Source organism: Hevea brasiliensis, chromosome 8, assembly GCF_030052815.1.
Source record: "Hevea brasiliensis isolate MT/VB/25A 57/8 chromosome 8, ASM3005281v1, whole genome shotgun sequence".
Classification (NCBI taxonomy): domain Eukaryota; kingdom Viridiplantae; phylum Streptophyta; class Magnoliopsida; order Malpighiales; family Euphorbiaceae; genus Hevea; species Hevea brasiliensis.
Genome location: NC_079500.1, coordinates 9617132 through 9635061, shown reverse-complemented (window position 1 = coordinate 9635061; position 17930 = coordinate 9617132). Strand labels below are relative to the sequence as shown.

Below are 17930 nucleotides of genomic sequence, written 5' to 3'. Positions count from 1 at the left end.
GGGTTAGTACATAAATTTTTCAGAATTTTCTAAGCTTATTTAATGCTCGGAAAAATACTGCGAAGTTTCGTGGGACCCACCGAAAAACGGTGTCGGAAAATTTTGAAATTTATATCCCCGCGAAGCTCTGGACGAGTGGAGAGCTCTGGTACTCTCGGTTTTCTCGTGGGGTTCACGGTTTGCGAGAAATCTAGCCCAAAAGTCAAAATTGGCTAAAAACTTCCCAAGCAAAAATCGGACAAACCGCTCGATGGATTACGGTGTTCTTGGTGTCTATGGAAAGCTCTCGTCGAGTAGATGATTTTAGACACAAGACCCGGTCCGATTGGTGGCCGGATCGGCCGGATTTTGGCCGGGAAAGTCGAAACATCGCGCGCGCAGGGGAGGACGTTCGCGCGCGTTTTCCGGCCGTTTGGGGCGGCGGCCGGTCGGCTGTGACGGCTTGGAGGCGGCGCCGGTGAGCTGGGGTGGCAGGGGGAGGTGGCTGGCCGGCGGCAAGGGCAGGAGGAGAGAGAAAACGGGAGGAAGAGAGAAGGGAGAGAGGTCGACGCGCGCGGGGAAGGAAAGAAAAAAAAGGAAAAGGCCGGTCCGATTCGATCGGTCCGATCCGGTCCGGTTCGATTCGGCCGGTCCGATTCAAGATACAAAATTTTGAATTTTTACTCTGCCTCGAGACCGAAAACGAGGTCCAAAAATTTCGAAAAAATTCCAGAAAACTCAGAAAAATACGTAGACTCCAAATATATTTTTAGTTTTAACACGTGGTCTTTAAATTAATTTTTAAAAATCATCAAAGTTTATATTTTCGGAAAATCGAACCCGATTTTTAAAATCCGAAAAATCTCAAAAAATTTCTAAAATTTAAATAAAATTAAAATACCAAAAATGCTCATAAAATAATAAAATTTAAAATTTTTAGGGTGTTACAAATAAAATATTTATAAATACTGTGCCACCCTAATTAAAACTTTTTTCGAAGATTTTATTTTGATGTTTAGGAGAAAGTAAGGACGGAAATGGAAAAAAATCCTGGGTCTGTTCTTTTTTTATTTTCCTCCGTCCCTCAATCTTCATGCGCCATGTCTCCAATTTGAAGCACCATCTGAGTTTGTGGTTGAAAGATTTAAAAATTATTTAATTATTAATTATATTAAATAAATCCTTAGAATTTAGAGTCTAAAGATGGCTTTCTTCCGGAACATTCTTGAAAATTTATTGTTCTTGTGTTATTTCCACGTCATGCAAGAAGCAACCCACTTAATTTTCTCTAGACTCTTGAAGATTTCTGTCTTTTCATTTCTTGTATCTACAAGAACAATCCCGAAGTACGTACCCACCAAATTTATATAAATCCAATCTCCCCTCTCTTTTCTTCGAGAAAACACTACAGCTGAACGCACGCGCAAATTTCATAGAAGCAACTAACCGAAATCATTCCTTTTTCTTCTTCCAAGAAACATTTCCTTGTCAAGTTAGTCTGCAAGAAAATGAAAATGGTTAACCCAAGATTCAAAAACATGTCTTTGCTCGTTGGAACACTTGTGTTTCTAGGCTTGATGGCCACCCAAGCCAATGCTCTAATGCCATGCAAAAGATCCCTATGGGACATGATGCTCCCATCAGAAGACCCCTTCAGGATTCTTGAACAAACCCCACTTACAATCCCAAAAGGGGTTGAAGCTCTTGCACTGGCAAGGGCAGATTGGAAAGAAACACCAACATCACATGTTATCTCCTTGGACATGCCAGGGATAAAGAAGGATGATATCAAAATTGAGGTGGAAGAGAATAGGGTGTTGAGGATAAGTGGAGAGCGGAAAGGAGAAGAAGAGATTCAAGGAGAGAAATGGCACAGAGCCGAAAGGACTAATGGCAAGTTCTGGAGGCAGTTTAGATTGCCTAGCAATGCAGATTTAGAGCATATTAAGGCTCATCTTGAAGATGGGGTGTTGAGGATTACTGTGCCTAAGTTTGCTGAGGAGCAGAAGAGACAGCCTCAGGTGATTAACATTGCTGAACATGGCTCTTCTGGTCAGGATATTGAGACTACAAAGGCTCAGATGTGATGTATTTTGTTTCTTTTCTTGCTTTTTGGTTCTTAATGTTGGTGTGTTATAAGTTAATCACAGACTAATAATACTTATTGTGTTGAGCTTTATGTGATGAGTTTGATCTGATTGTAATAAGATTAAAGGTTTGTGTTATTGTAGTTAGCCTCTTCCTCTTTTTTGTTACTTGAGTTGATATTCAATGGTAATTTTCTCAAGTTGTGAAAATTTTCTCTAGCAATGTCCATAAGTTTTGAATTGGGAAATTTGACAAATGATAGAATCAATTTTGTATTGAAACTAGAACCTCCTTTGTTGTTTCAAAGACACCCACACAAAGCCTTCCTTAATCCATGCAGCTGCTCACAGCTCCCATGTTTTTCCTGAAATCATTGTCTATGTAGCACTTTAATAACATAATGCCGCTCCTTTTCCTCACACAAGTTCCTTTCAGCACCGTTGGGTTCTTCCTCACTGTGTGTTCTCCTTTGGCTTGTAGTCCATGGTGACGTTGTCTTCAGTGTCTCTGGACTACACGGTAGCGTTTGGGTGTCGCCATCCACCCAGTTACCTCCCTCTCCCACCACTGACCTTTTCAGTCATTGATTCCAACAAGAGGCAAGCGATGATGGAGCAAGTTTCGCATGCCTGTCAAAAACTTGGGTTTTTTCATATTGTGAATCACGAGGCGCCACTAGAGGTTATGAACTGGACAATTGGTAAGGTGAAGGCATTTCATGAGCTAGCAACGGAGGTCAACAGACAGTGGTACCGGAGGGAGATTGATACCGGAGTTCTTTCCTTTCACATTTCAAGAATTGAAATTCATCATTCGAATTTGTGGGGATACACTTCAGGTGAGGTTGAGGACATCTGAATTTGAATTTGTAGGAATGAGATACTTGAGTGGAACTAATAAGCCACCCATCCCCGATTTTCTTTTGTGCAATTGGACGATGAGTGAGGACAAAAATGGCGATTGCATCACTGTTGTGAAATCAAAGCCTTTTTTTCTTTCTTTTTTTTTTTTTTTAAGCTGTGCAGGGAAATGGGTTCAGAATGCTGCGAGTTCGTTAGGTTCGAGCATTATTTAGTTTCAATTGAATAAATTAAATTAATTTAATTTAATTTTTATAAAAATTATTTTGTTTAGTTTTATTTTTTAAAAATTTTAATTATTTTAATTTAATTTGATTTTAGAAAAAAAATTAATTAAATTAAATCGAATTATTTTATTAATTTTTAAATTAATTTATTTTTATAGATAATTTATAAATTATATATAATTTTTTATATATAAATTATGTAATTTTATTAATTAATGGTTGTTATGTTTAAATTAAAGTTAATATCATATTAAATAATTTAAAAATTAAATTTAAATTAAAAAATAAGTAAAATTTAAAAATTAATTAGTTCAAATCGAATTGAAATAGAATAACTCAGTTTAATTCAATTTAATAGATTCTAATAATTTAATTCGATTCAATTTAAATTAAATACTTAACTCTTAAAAAAATGGGCAAAAAGTCGATTATCCGAATACCATTAATAACAAAATGTATAGGCATTTTTTACTTTTCACGTTCTACTAACACGTGATGGAAGAATTAAACCGTTTTAGTTTTAAAAATAAGAATTTTATAGATCAATTTAATTCATCCATTTAAATCTCTAATAATTATGAGATTAATAAAAGTAATTATTATTTTTTAATTTTTATTAATATTGTTTAATATTTATTTATGTTTTATTAGAGTAATATTTAATCATTAATTTTTTAACCTTTTATTAAATATAAATTTAGAGGAAAATAACCTCTTATTAATTTAGTTAATCCATTTAATTTCTAACAATTATTATTAAATTGATTCATCTAAATTTTTAATAATTATTTTTAAAGTAAAAACATTAAAAATTAAAAAAAAAACCTAATATTTAATTGATATTCATTTTTATTATATAACTTAATAATTAAATTTTCTACTACTCTCACTCTCTTTCTCTCCGTGCTACTTGATTGACATGACTCAGTGGTATTGAGCATGTTAAGCTTAATAGAACACACAAAACTTCAAGTAAAAGCTTGTAAAAGTAAATTTTTAATTTATAAGAGTTTAAATAAATTAATTAATTAATAACAACTAATTTAATTATAAAAGTAATTATCAAGATGTAAAAGAATATATTAAATTATTAAAAATTTATTTGATTTAAAATTAATTATGAGAGATTTAAAGGATTAATTAAATTATAAGAGTTTATTTAATTATAAAAATAATTCTCAAGAGTTTAAAAAAGGTTTTTTTTTTTTTAAAACTAATTTCAATATTATACTGGATTTAGTTGTAATTTACCATTTCTATAAGTAGTTTTTGCTAATTCAATGAGCGCAAGAGAGAAGCTTAATTGGCCAACAGAAATGGAGGTGGAGGAGATTCAAACCCAACTCCAAAATCCTGAACAAATGGATGATGCTTCAAATATAGACAGTATTGCAGAAAACCCTAAGAGTCCTGCTTCCTCCGATTCACCCGACGATTCGGACGCCGACTCAGAGGACGAGTCCCACCACAATGATGAGCTTAAAACCTTGGAAGCCGAGCTCTCTACTAACCCCTCCAACTACTACGCTCATGTCCAAGTAAGTAATTTCTCTCTATGATTGTATCTTTTCCTGTTTCTGTTGCTGAGAATCTAGGTAGAAATGTTGATTGAGAGTAGGAAAATAGTGGAAGCTTTTGATTTTTGCTGCTCTGACCCATGAAAATAGGAAATTAGACTGCTCTGTTCATTTGTTTTTCTGTGTGCCTGTGTGCTTCTTTTGTCTAGGTTTCTAAAATTTGCTTAGTTTCTACATTCTTTTATTTTGAACTAATTGAGTACTGCCTTTTTTTTTTACTGGAATGTGCTCAAACTTCAATATTTATGGGTTGATGTTACTTTTTCAGTGCATAAAGTTGTTGAGGAAAATGGGCGAGATAGAGAAGCTGAGACAAGCAAGGGAAGCCATGAGCGCCGTTTTTCCATTGACCCCTGCAATGTGGCAGGAATGGGCTAAAGATGAAGCTTCTCTTTCTTCTGGGTATTTTTATCTGCCTCTATGTTCTTTTTTCGATCTCTATGGCTACCAGCTTATGCTTCTCTCATAAATATTTTTAGGTAGAGGAGTGAAAAATACACTGCAGGAAATTAGGAATTGCTCTTTTTAAGAAACCAGAAAATAGTATGAGATGAATGATGAATCACCCAACAAGCACAGCATCTACACGTGGTGACATTTGTAGGAGATACCTAATTTCCTAACATTTCCTGATGCAAATCCTTTTCTTCTTAAGCATATAAAATTTGTGAAATAAAATTTTTGGTTTCTGAGGCTCATACTTTTCCAGATGCTCTTGCATGCTTGCTGCTTGCATTGCCATAAAGAAAAGGAAAAATTTGGAGAGGTTTCATGGAACATATTTTGACCTGCACTGAAGTAGAAATGCTTATGCAACAATTTTTAAGAATTAATAAAAAAAAATTGTACAATTATTCAATACAAGATTATATATGGATTGTTAAGAAGTAATAAATAGATTAAAAAAGCATCCTCACGTTATGCTCACTTGAAACATTTTGCGGCTAAGCTCTGCCAGTTTGCTATATATGATAGTGATTTATGTAACAAAGTAATATAGATGTTCATTTTTTATTCTAACTTTTGGTTGTTGAACTGATTCATTGCTATTTGTTTAATCAAACTTTTCAGGGCTGAGGTTTCTTCTGTGGTTGAGACGCTCTATGAGCGAGGATTATTGGATTATCTGGTGACATCCTGTTGATTTGGAATTTAGATTACTTAGATGATCAATGAATTAACTCCTAAATCATATGTGTAGTGCTTTCAAGACGTAGCGCTAACCATATAGCTTATTTAGTTTAAATTCCAATAATTGTGATTTGTTGTTGATGAAAGAAAGATACATGATTCTAGATGTTGGAATGTCAATTCTCCAGAGTTATGAGATAAAATGCTGTTTGCGCTGGATTGTTCTATTACTGTCTTCATTTGGAATATTTTTAGGCTGTGAAACGTGAAACTCATATGGATATTCCTCTTCTTATGTTGGTGCATGGAATAATCATAAGCATTTATTCTAATATATGTAGTTTGGTAACATCCATCTCCATTACCTGAAACTCACATGACATTCAGGCCACTTCATGTGCATATAATATTTTTTCCTCCTTCCTCACTCTACATGTTCATCAGGTTTTAACTGATGATAAAATATTGATTTAAGGTTTTTGGAAACTTACTATTCAGAAATAAATGAGGGAAAACCTTCTCTAGTCTCTTCAACAACAAAGTCAATAACGTTGAAGGAAAAAGTTTTAGCAACCTTCAACTCTATTATGATGATGTTAATTTGTGATTTTCCCTATACATATAAAATTAATTGCATGTCTTCTGAATTAATTGCTTTGAAAGTTAAAAATGCTGACTATACTTTTCTTTTCTTTTTTTTTTTTATAGTCTATCCCTCTTTGGTGTGACTGCTTGAATTATATACAAGAATGTGATCCTTTGGTGCGTGAATGTTCTTCTGATGGCATTTCAAAGGCCAGAAATATTTTTGAGCGTGCTATAACTGCTGCTGGTTTGCATGTTGCTGAAGGCAATAAAATATGGGAAGAGTATAGGGAATTTGAGCAGGCTTTATTATGTACCATTGAAGAGGCTGACACCAAGGTCTGTTTATATTCCCATTTATGCGTATTCGTGAGCCCTTCTTTGTTTTGCTCTCTACACACACACATGCACTTATATGTTTCTAGGAAGTTTTATTTGATTGTTTCTCAGTTGAAAATTATGTAACAGTGCTTAAATCAGTAGACAAATCGATCTTTCAATTCAGTTTTAGCAGAGAGAGGGTTAGCATCCTCAATCATTTCACAGTTGTTCTGATGATGGTCTACAATCTCTAGTAGTGTTTCTGCTCACTTCTTGCTAGTTCATATTGTCCGTTTATTTTTTAAGGAAGTTTTTTGTTAGAAATAATATAAATAATTTATGTTTGACATTGTATTTCTTTTAGATTTACTCTTAAAATTGTTACTTCTATTTCAGGCAAAGGAATTGCAGGTCCAGCGGATTCGAGGTATTTTCCACCGTCAATTATCTGTCCCACTTCTTAACTTGAGGTCAACACTCCTAGCCTACAAGGCTTGGGAAGTGGAACAAGGGAATGTTCCAGGTTCTGAATCAAGTGACATCGATGGGATTCCTTCTCATGTTGCTTCTGCTTACCAAAAGGCCATGGAAATGTATAATGATCGTGTTCAGTATGAAGAACAGGTTTCTAAACAGGATATATCTGAAACTGAAAAACTTCAGAATTTCATGGTAAGTAGAACCCATTACTATCATTTAATAAATGGCTCTTTTTGGTATTCTATTATGTTTTATTCTGTTGGTGTTTTTGTCTTTTCTCTTTCACTCGTTCTTTCCTTTTTACTTGATTCCTTTTAAAAATATTTTTTTTGCTTTTTGACCTTGCTTATCATAACAGTTGAGCAAAATCATTATTTCTTATTTAAAGTAACTGTACATCCAAAAGTTTCATGTCTTTTATGTTTATCTGAAATATTGAGATGTAATTGTCTCATTTACCCCCGCTTTTTCCCCCCTTTATTATTAGTATTGTGAGAAAAGAAATAATGATGCCTTTGTTTGTTGCAGAACTACTTAAAATTTGAAAAGTCTGCAGGTGATCCAGCTCGTGTTCAAGTTTTATATGAACGTGCTATTACTGATTTTCCTATATCAAATGATTTGTGGCTGGATTATACTCGCTATTTGGACAAGACCTTGAAGGTTTTCTCTTTAATGTGGTATTCTCATGTCTTTCAGCATCAAATTTGTACTTTGCAAACTCACTAAATTAGTTTGCTTTGATCCCTTTTCAGGCAGGAAATGTTGTAAGAGATGTTTACTTGAGGGCCACAAGAAATTGTCCCTGTGTTGGAGAACTTTGGGTTAGGTATTTGCTTACCTTGGAACGAGGCCGTGCTTCTGAAAAGGAGATATCTGACGTATGCTTCAGTTATTACCCTTTCTGCTAAGAATTTCCATTTCTGTATAGTTTTTGGTTTAATGTTTTGATGGTTTGACAAGTGAATGCTTTTGGCTAATTTTATTTCTATAATCCAGCTAATGAATGGGGTCCATCATTTCTAGTTTACACAAAACAATAGTGTTTATGTGCAATGCAGATATTTTGTATCTAGACTTTTAGCAAGGCATAAATAGCTTTTTACAATGAAAGCTTGTTGAAGGAAAAATAATACTAATAAAGATAGGAATCATGGATCTGGTGGTTGTCAATAAATCTTCTTCTTTATCCTATTTTTGTGCAAATGTTTTTCTCTCAAAAAGGATAATGTGTCATAATCTCATCGTGTTTATAACATTGATAAGTTTTTTTTTTTTTTTTTGGACCTAATAAGAATAAAATTCAAGCAATTGTGGAATTTCTGTTATGTCCTGCACCCTCTCTCTCTCTCTCTCTCTCTCTCTCTCTCTCTCTCTATGCTATCTATGTCTAATGTGTGGAGATAATTGAACTCATAGCCTTGTCTTGCTACTGACTAGATTATGCTGCAAACTGCATTGACAATTGATTGACTGATTTTGTTCATTGATGTAAGGTCTTTGCAAAGTCCCTTCAATCCACTTTTTCGACACTTGAAGAGGTATAGGTGTTTAATTAATTATTTTGCATAACTTGGTGTTAGTGTTCTGTCAATGTTGTTTCAATTTATCTGATTATTTTCTATTGAAGGCCTCCTTTTTTAACTAAACCCTTTTGGTTTCAGTACCTAGATTTATTTCTCACGCGGATAGATGGCTTGAGACGAAGAATTTTGTTTGGCAGTGAAGCAGAGAATGTCTTGAATTATTCATTGATAAGGGAGACCTTTCAGGTTTGTACCATTGTGGTTTGCTTTGTAATGATTTAAGATCTGCCTGCTATCCTTTTTCTAATCTGAAAAAATTATTGGTTTTATGGTTGCCTCCAGGTTTTATATGTAAATAAATAACTTGCGTGGTGTGAACTATTTTCCTATAATTTGTATTATTTGTACAACATGAGGAAGCAAGTAGATGTGCCTATACATTTGTTTGTTTTAATTCTAACATTTTATTATGTCACTTCCAGTTTGCATCAGATTATTTATCACCACAACTAAAGAACTCAGATGGTTTGCTTCGTCTGCATGCTTATTGGTCCCTTTTAGAGCTGAATTTGGGAAAAGATTTAGTGGCAGCCCGCGGAGTTTGGGAGAGCTTGCTTAAGATCAGGTTTGACAATATCTAGCTTCTTGGGACGGTTTTCCTTTTTCCTATTTATTCAATTTTATTCAGGTTTCTGTAAATTGTCCCTCTCTATTATTGTTTATATCATCTTGTTTACTTTTGGCAGTGGTTCAATGTTGGAAGCTTGGCAAGGTTATATAGCAATGGAAATTAAATTGGGTCACATAAAAGAAGCAAGGTCCATCTATAAGAGATGCTATAGTAAAAGGTTTCCTGGGACAGGCTCTGAGGTATGCTTGCTTCTTTGAACTGCCATCCTCTTTCTCTGTGTAATTTATTTTTGACCTTTTAGCTTGTTAATTGCACTTGTATTTTGTAAAAAGCTGTTGAAATATAGCTAAAAATATCCCTATGAAACTCACTCCTTTTAATCCTTTTTCTCACATTATGAAGCAGCAAAATGTAAATGAAAGCAAAGAGAATTTTGAAATCATATAGCCAAGATCAGAAAATTTTCATTACTAATGCACCTTGTTTCTGCATTGAAGGTTTAGAAATCAATTTATAAGGGTTAGCAACAATACTGGTAGTTAACTTTTCTTTGTCTTGCAATGGTGGAGGAATTTCAATTTGACTTGATTAGCCCCTTGGTTTTAGAATTTGGAATTGAAGATATTTTGTTAAAGGCTTGAAACCATATTTTATTTAGGAGTCAACACCAAAGGAATGAAAGTTTTGCCTTTACTGACTACTAAGCACCATAGAAGAAACCACTTCACAACTAAAGCTCAAATTATGGCAAATGTAACTTGCTAAAAAGTATATAGCTTCCTTGGGATTATGTTTTAGGTTATGGGAGATGAACTCTGATATTAATATTCATCCTTTCTGCTGTTTTACAATTACTGAGATTTGTGTTTAAAGTCTTGCTCCATGTTTAATGGTGAGGAGCATTTACTTCACAAAGATATCAATTTATAATGTAAAATAAATAATCTGTTGGCCTAATGTAACCTCCTGAAAGAAGAATTATGGTCTTAGGTTAAAACCATGAGCATCCTTTTTCCTTATTTGGGGTTTTGGCAGTGGTGGTGTGGATTATCATATGGGTAGGTGAAGGGGCTTCAACAAAAGCTTTGCACATAGAGTGTGTGCATGTATCAGGACATGAAAGAAAAGATCAATCATGCTATAGTAAGAACTATATTGTTTCTTCTTCTTTTCTTGCCGTGTTGAGTAGTCATATTCTGTTGGCTGGTAATATTGTTTTGGGGCTCTGAGTTCTATGGAGGTTTTATTAAAAATCTATGAACTGTGTTGTGGATTCGATGATACCTTCCTTCCTAATTAACAGAATCATTCAGGACATTTGCCACTGTTGGTTGCGCTTTGAGAGGGAATTTGGTACTCTGGAAGATTTTGACCATGCTTTGCAAAAGGTACACTTTTCTATTATCATTCTTTTGTTCCCTCTGGTCTAAGAAACTCCAGTTTATTTGTTTATGTACTGATTTTGTGATTTGACCATAGGAAATAAAAAGGATGTTGTGATTTACAATGATTGGTTAGCTGCTGCCGTGCAGGAATTTGAAAAACTTATTTCGTGGTCTAATGCCTTGTCCATGTGCTACTTTTCTGGGACCCAGTTGAAATTTTAGATGAGCTTCATTTTTAATTATGTTTCCTTTTATCTCTGTGTGTGTGTGTGTGTGTGTGTGTCTGTTTTTTCTTTCTTCATTAGTCACTACTTTGCTATATTCCTATTGTACATGGATTGCAACCTCTCTTTGGTGCTTTTTAAGGTTCTTTTTTTTTTCATTTATTCAAATTCAAATTAGCTGTATTGTTATAGTCTGTTGAAGCAGTTGTATGGACTTGCTGCTTTACCACTTGCTAAACCTAGAGATTCATATTCACTTTTAGTTGTGTGCTTGACATATTGTCTGGTAGTTGAGAATAACTGTTCATTTGAATACCAGAAGTGAAGAGATCCTTGTACCTGATTAATTTTGTAGAACATTAAATGTTATCGTCTTTTCTTTATGATTTTTTATTTTTATGTGGAGACTGGTTTGGTTTTAACTGTTGTTAACCAGATGGAGATCTTTTGCTTTTGCCTTTGCCCTTTCTCAGGTTACCCCTCGTCTGGAAGAGCTACAATTATATAGGATGCAACAGGAATCAAAAGCATTTGCTGCATCAACAGAGCAGAAAGACAATCCAATTAAGAAAAATGTTCGTGAAAAGAGAAAGGGAGGTCCAGAATCTACTGATGAACAGTCTCCAGCAAAGAGGCAAAAACCAACAGCTCAAACCCAAAAGAAAGGGTATGAGAAAAATAAAGATCAAGCACAAAATCCAGCTGAAGTAACTGAAGAAAAGGAGGTCAAAGCCAGTGTTGAAAAGGCAGATAGCATCCTTGAAAAACAACAGAAAGACTCTGACACTGGGAGAAACAAAGTATATACAGACCAATGCACTGCATTTATATCAAATATTAATCTTAAGGCAAGTAAACAACCTCCCTTACTTATCAGTGTGTGGTACTGGAAGGAAGTCTCTTTCCCTGTAACTCATGGTTTCTGTACTAAAAACTTTTGCAGGCAAATTCTGAAGATTTGCGTAAATTCTTCAGTGATGTTGGTGGGGTTGTTTCTATTCGGATACTGCGTGATAAGTTTAGTGGAAAATCCAGGGTATCTCTCCCTCATTTGCATGCACACATGTGCACATTCCTGAGCATGCATAGACAGGCATATAAACTCTTTCATTTTGTCATTTCTGAATTTTTCCTGTCTCATTACATGCTTGCTATGATATGTGAATGATAGCCACCTTAACGGTCCAATGAATGGCATTTACTCCTTAAGTTCCATACTAAACATATTCCTTATGGAACTGTGCATGCCTTATATGTATTTTGTGCAGCACACAATGAATTTATAGAAATGTAAGTTGAGCCTGGTGCACAGGAAACATAAAAAATGTACCAGGGAGAAAATACCAAAAAAGGGAGGGGGGGGTGGGGGAGAAGCAGACAGGTTGATACCTGAAGTCTGGAACATTCATGAATAAAAACATGCTAAACTATAATAATAAAATGCACTAGCAAATATGTGGAAACTAGCATGCCCATAAAGCCTTATGTACAATGTTTCTGGAGGCAGATAGTGTTAAATTGCCGACATGCTTTCGAAGTTTTTTAAAATAGTTTGGTTTTGTGTGCTTTTTGTTGTTTAATATGGTTTTATCAATTTTCCTTTAGCATTGATATAATGGACTTAATGTAAATTGTTGCATAAGGCTTGAACTCTACATATAGATGCATAATTGTAGAAGTTTAAAATCAGTATTATGATACATGTCTTCTGTTTGCAATATGCATTGATGATATTGGTGGTCTATGAAATCCATGTTTTGGTCCTACCCATGTGAAGTTCTATCTAGACACCATTCTTTTCTGTTAATTGACTACAAGGATTCTTGGCATATAAAAAATCTGGTAGTTTATGTATGAAGGCAGAAGTTCCAATGAAAATCAGCATGCTTTTCAATGCTACACCCTTAACACTAACTACCATTTTTATTCTCACCTTATGTTTACTTTATGAAGGGACTGGCATATGTAGACTTTTCAGATGATGAACATCTAGCTGCAGCCATATCAAAGAACAAGCAGATGTTACTTGGGAAGAAGCTAAGCATTGCACGTTCAGATCCTAATCAAAGAAAAAAAGATGGTCGTAATGTTTTGAAGCAACACAGTAAGTTAATGGTCTATTATATCCTCTCTCTCTCTCTCTCTCTCTCTCTCTGTATCTGATGTGCACATGTAGGTAGGCTTGGATGTACAATTTGTTAATGCACATGGAGGTAGGCTTGGATGTACAATTTGTTAATGCTCATGTAGGTAGGCTTGGATGTGCAATTTGTTAATATCTACTGCAATTTTTTCTTATGTTCTTCATCATCATCAAAGTGGGGAACTTCACACACTAAGAGCTCTCTTTTATCATCATCAGGACTTCAGCTTTTATGAATATGTTGTCTGAAAAATATTGACAGGATTTCAAAATTACAGTATGTTGCTATGCTGTGGTGGATATTTATATGTTAAGAATAGGGATGTATATTGAACACAAAATATTTGGTGAAATTATTTACATGTTAAAATTTAGCATGGGATGAAATATGAAGGCATTGGGGCATGGCGGGGTCAAATTTTCGATGTTTGAGTTATCTATCAAATTACTTTGAAGGATTGAATTGCATTTCTGAGGCAGTGGGGGAATTTTAGTCTTATGAACTTGTAGAATATAACAAGTGCAACAAAAATTATGCCGATGTACATATGTGGCATCTGTCTAATACTTCAATATTACCTGGCTAAGTAGCTATATGTTTGACCCATCTTAATATCATTAGCAGATACATTCATGAAGTCTGGTTGTATCTTCTTCATTTATTTTCGCTTATTCTTGTGTAGTAGAAGAAAGTGCAAAGGGCAAGGCACATACGATTACCTTCATCCTTTAGTGGCAAGTTGTTGCCTTTTAATTTTTAATCCCTCTGACCCTTCTGCAGTAGATTTTGTAGTGTTGTGTATGAGGTTAAAACTACTTCTTTAGTTGGTTTGGGAGTAAGTATAGACCTTAAAGTTGGGACTTTGGGTAATGCAGCCCCAGGGTTATCAAATTAAATTGAGTTTAAGAGTCTAGAATAATAAACCTAGAGCTGTCAACAATAAGCAAGCCAAGTCCTGCACAATGAACTGGTGGTTCAGGCTTGGTAATTTAAACCATTAAAGCAAAATCAGTAAATATAGCATCAAAATTGATAGCATAATAGGCATAAGCAATTTAGTATGTTAACACAAGCATAGGTTCTTGAGGTTTGACCTTATGATCTGCAGTTTAGGGGGTTCTAAAGAGGTGTATAATTAGTCTTCTGATAGGAGCCTAGCAGCTGTTCAGGAAAAATAGCCCTCAGCTCTCAGAATATCTGGGAAAATGAAGAGAAAAGCTAAGTAGAATAGAAAGACGAGCAGGGGCTAGAGGGAAGAGTTCCACTGCAAGATGGATGATACAGGGAATAGAGGAATCCAGGAGGGGAAAAGAGAGAAAAAAAGAAAAAAAGTAACAAAGGAAGCAAGTGAGCAACCACCCTTTTTCATACTTATAGATCCGTCCCAGCAGAGCCCCATAGAACAGACGAATGACGACTACTAGCTTCATGCAAAGCATCACTGTCTTGGCTAAAATAAGAGGCAGAGCACTTTAGCAATCATTTGCACCCTATATATGTAACTTAATTGGGGAAATAGACAATCCTCTTTTTATAGGATTAAGCTATTCTGGCTATAAACAAACAAAATCATATTTGAAATGGAACACAAAGGAATGAAACGGTTTTATTAATCCAAACTACATCATGTTATGGAGTAACACTGGAGTTGAAAGTCTATTAAGCTGGAATAAAATCCTTGTTTGTTTTGATTTCCATGTTTGATGTTCATTGGTTGTTGGGAGTCGCAACATTGAACTAATCACTAATCATTGAAGAGAATCTTTTAACAATGTTGATTCACTCACTCTCTCTCTCTCTCTCACACACACACACTCACACACGCACACTCACACACTAATAATTGTCATAGCTGCTTCAGCTCTTCACTTTATGCTGAAGTAGCAATGTCAAATAAGGATACATTAGCATGGCTATCATACTTCGACACTTCAAATTAGTGAGGAAATATATGAAATTTTGGAAATAGGCTAGCCACATTTGGACATCTACCTATATCAGATACATGTATCCAAGTCCAAATTACATAGCTTATCATTTAAATTGAGAAGGCATTGTTCAGTTCCTGCTGTACAAGTAGCTTTTGTACCATTAAGGCACCGACAATGTTGTACAAATATTCATCTGTGTTATATTGTCTTGTGCTCTGGATATTTGGTGTTCACATGCTTTTACAATATGTGTTGTTTAGTGCTCCCGTTGCTTTAGCATATACAAGAATTCCGTTTTTCAGTGTGATTCTCCCCTTTTGATACTTGCTGTACCATGTATAATTGTTTTTCTCATAAATTTAACTGGCAGCACACTCTACCGACCAAAGTGGTAACAAGGGGGAATTTGCGTCTAAAATGTCTAATGAAACTTCCAAGGAATCCAAGGTACCAGAGACAACAAACTTTGCTTCTTATAAGCGAGATGACAACATCCAGCTCAAGGGCAAGAGTACATTTTTAGTACCAAGAAATGTGAAGATGAACAAACCTAAAACTGTGAAAGAGGGAGATGAGCAGCCAAAGTCCAATGATGAGTTCAGAAAATTGTTTATTAAAGATTGAGGTTTGATCATCTTACAATTGCTAAAGGAATCGATGGCAAAATTGCTCCAAACGTTTTTGGTATAACTATGTACAAGAAGTAAACACTTGTTTTAGGATGAAGAAATAGTTTCCTACCTTACTGCTTGCTGAGGTACTAAAATCTCTTAGGCTGTGGAGCCCAGCATTCTAAACATAGAACTGATCTTCTGGGATTATGATGGTTGTAGGATAAATGTATTTCTTGTCATGAAATCTGTCTAATATGCTTGTGCCCTTGATTCGGTTGTGCATTGTTGATATATCAAGTAATTACTGAGGATAAATATTCTTTTTTTTAAATAATATGTTGTATGTCTAAAAAAATAATGAAAAAATCATAAAATGCAATTTGATTTTGTGTTATATATATATATATATATATATATATAGAAAAGGGCCAATGGGAAAGCTGCTATTAGACACACTTCTCCTTATCTAGGGTTAACATGCTCAGTGTTTCTCTGCTTCTTTTCCAGGAAAGCCATACTGTAAAATCTGTTTGGGTGCAAATCCTCCTTGAGTAATGTTAGATCACAAATGCAGTGATAAATCAGAATATAATGGCCAGAAGATTTTACTTTTAGCTCATGCGTCTGAATGGTGGATGGGTTTGGCAACCACATTGTGCTTGAATCTATTATCAAATGGGCAGTGCTAGATCTGAGAGCTGTGCTTAAACGCAGAGTTCTCTTCTACTTTATGTGATCCTAAGTACATCAGTTGGATATTGACCAGGATAGTTTCTTCTGAATGGCCCATACAAGGCTGAACCAAACCAATTCTGCCAGATCCCTGAATCTGAATCAGCTGTAATAATAATAAAGTAATAAAACAAGAAACCTGTCACAAATGGCAGAGCCAAATAATGAGACCTTTTAAATATTTCAATTTCTCTATTATTCTACTGAATCCAACCGGGCTGCAGACCTTCTTAGAGAACTTTTCATTTTCAATGCCAAAACACCAAAATCTTATATATGAAAATCTAAAAAAAAAAAAAATTTCTTTGTGGGGGGCAGACTCTGGATGATCAGATTTTTGAGATTCAGAGAAAAAAAAAATATTGGCTCAGAATCTTTAGGGTAGAGAGGGCCAAGTCCTGTTGTAGCTCTGCTCATGTGAAAAAACAGTGTTGAAAAGTAATTATCCATAAAAATGCAAAAACTTCTGCGCATTCCCCGCTGCTGTGGTACTTGTCAATACCCACAAAAATTCACTTCACTGGGCTTTTCTTACACGTCTCATTTTTCTTCCCCACGTAACCCCGCCTCCCTAAATGACAAAAAAATAAATGAAAAATCAATGAATGATATTGTGAAAGAGATCAAGCATGAAACCATTGCTATATTTGTTTTTTTTTTTTTTTTACATTACTTGATGCCTGTCATTTCTTTTGGTTGGAAACTATGAATTTTCGAATATGAATAATGATTTTTTTATTGATGGATTTTGGTAATGTAATATGTTTTGATTTGATTCGATTCAATTTGAAGAATAAAAATTAATTGAACCGAATTAAATTATTTTCTTGATTTTTAAATTATTTTATTTTTTTAAGGAATTTTTATATATATATATAATTGTTTAATTTCATTTATTAATTGTTATTAAATTTAAATTAAGGTTAAAATCAAACAAATAACTTAAAAATCAAGTCTAAATAAAAAAATCAATCAGTTTAAATTGAACCGAATTAAATTAGGACAATTCAATTCAATTTTTAAGTATTTCGGTTCGGTTCAATTTTTAAATATAGTAGTTCGATTATTTGATTTTGACGGTTTAATTTCATTCGATTTGAACCGAATACTCAACCCTATAATAATTACCTTTATATTAAAGTGTTTCTAAAATTATGATATTATAATTTTAAACTTCCAGTTAAGTAAATGTTTTCCTTTTTTTTTTTTCCTTCCATTGTCTTTTACTAAGCATGGCATAAAAATTACTACTTCCATTTATTATTACTTTAATTTATTTTTATCTGTCATTTTTTTAAAGTTGTTTCATCCAAAATTATTATCACTTTGAGAAAAGTGAAGTACATTCTATTTAATTATAAAAGAAAAATATATGATCAATTATCAAAATTAATAATTTAATTAATAATGACATTAATGAATGATTTATGATTTATTTAATAATATGATACACATTTTGAATATTCTATTATAAATAACCATTAAATGAAATATA

The 17930-nt window shown here is 34.0% G+C and overlaps 2 protein-coding genes across 2 annotated transcripts; both read left to right on the top strand.

Moving 5' to 3' along the window:
- Positions 1–1312: 1312 nt before the first annotated feature.
- Positions 1313–2204, top strand: LOC110667504 (22.7 kDa class IV heat shock protein). Its single transcript, XM_021828370.2, has one exon. It carries the CDS (start codon positions 1488–1490, stop codon positions 2064–2066), a length of 579 nt encoding a protein of 192 aa, XP_021684062.2. The 5' UTR covers positions 1313–1487; the 3' UTR covers positions 2067–2204.
- Positions 2205–4415: 2211 nt separating this feature from the next.
- LOC110667551 (uncharacterized) lies at positions 4416–16037 on the top strand. The gene is made up of 16 exons (XM_058151225.1): positions 4416–4692; positions 5000–5133; positions 5803–5860; positions 6571–6786; positions 7165–7440; positions 7777–7911; positions 8004–8129; positions 8745–8789; positions 8913–9020; positions 9257–9399; positions 9521–9644; positions 10719–10793; positions 11488–11862; positions 11958–12050; positions 12968–13118; positions 15460–16037. Exons 1-16 carry the CDS (start codon positions 4435–4437, stop codon positions 15711–15713), a joined length of 2571 nt encoding a protein of 856 aa, XP_058007208.1. The 5' UTR covers positions 4416–4434; the 3' UTR covers positions 15714–16037.
- The last annotated feature ends 1893 nt before the right edge of the window (positions 16038–17930 follow it).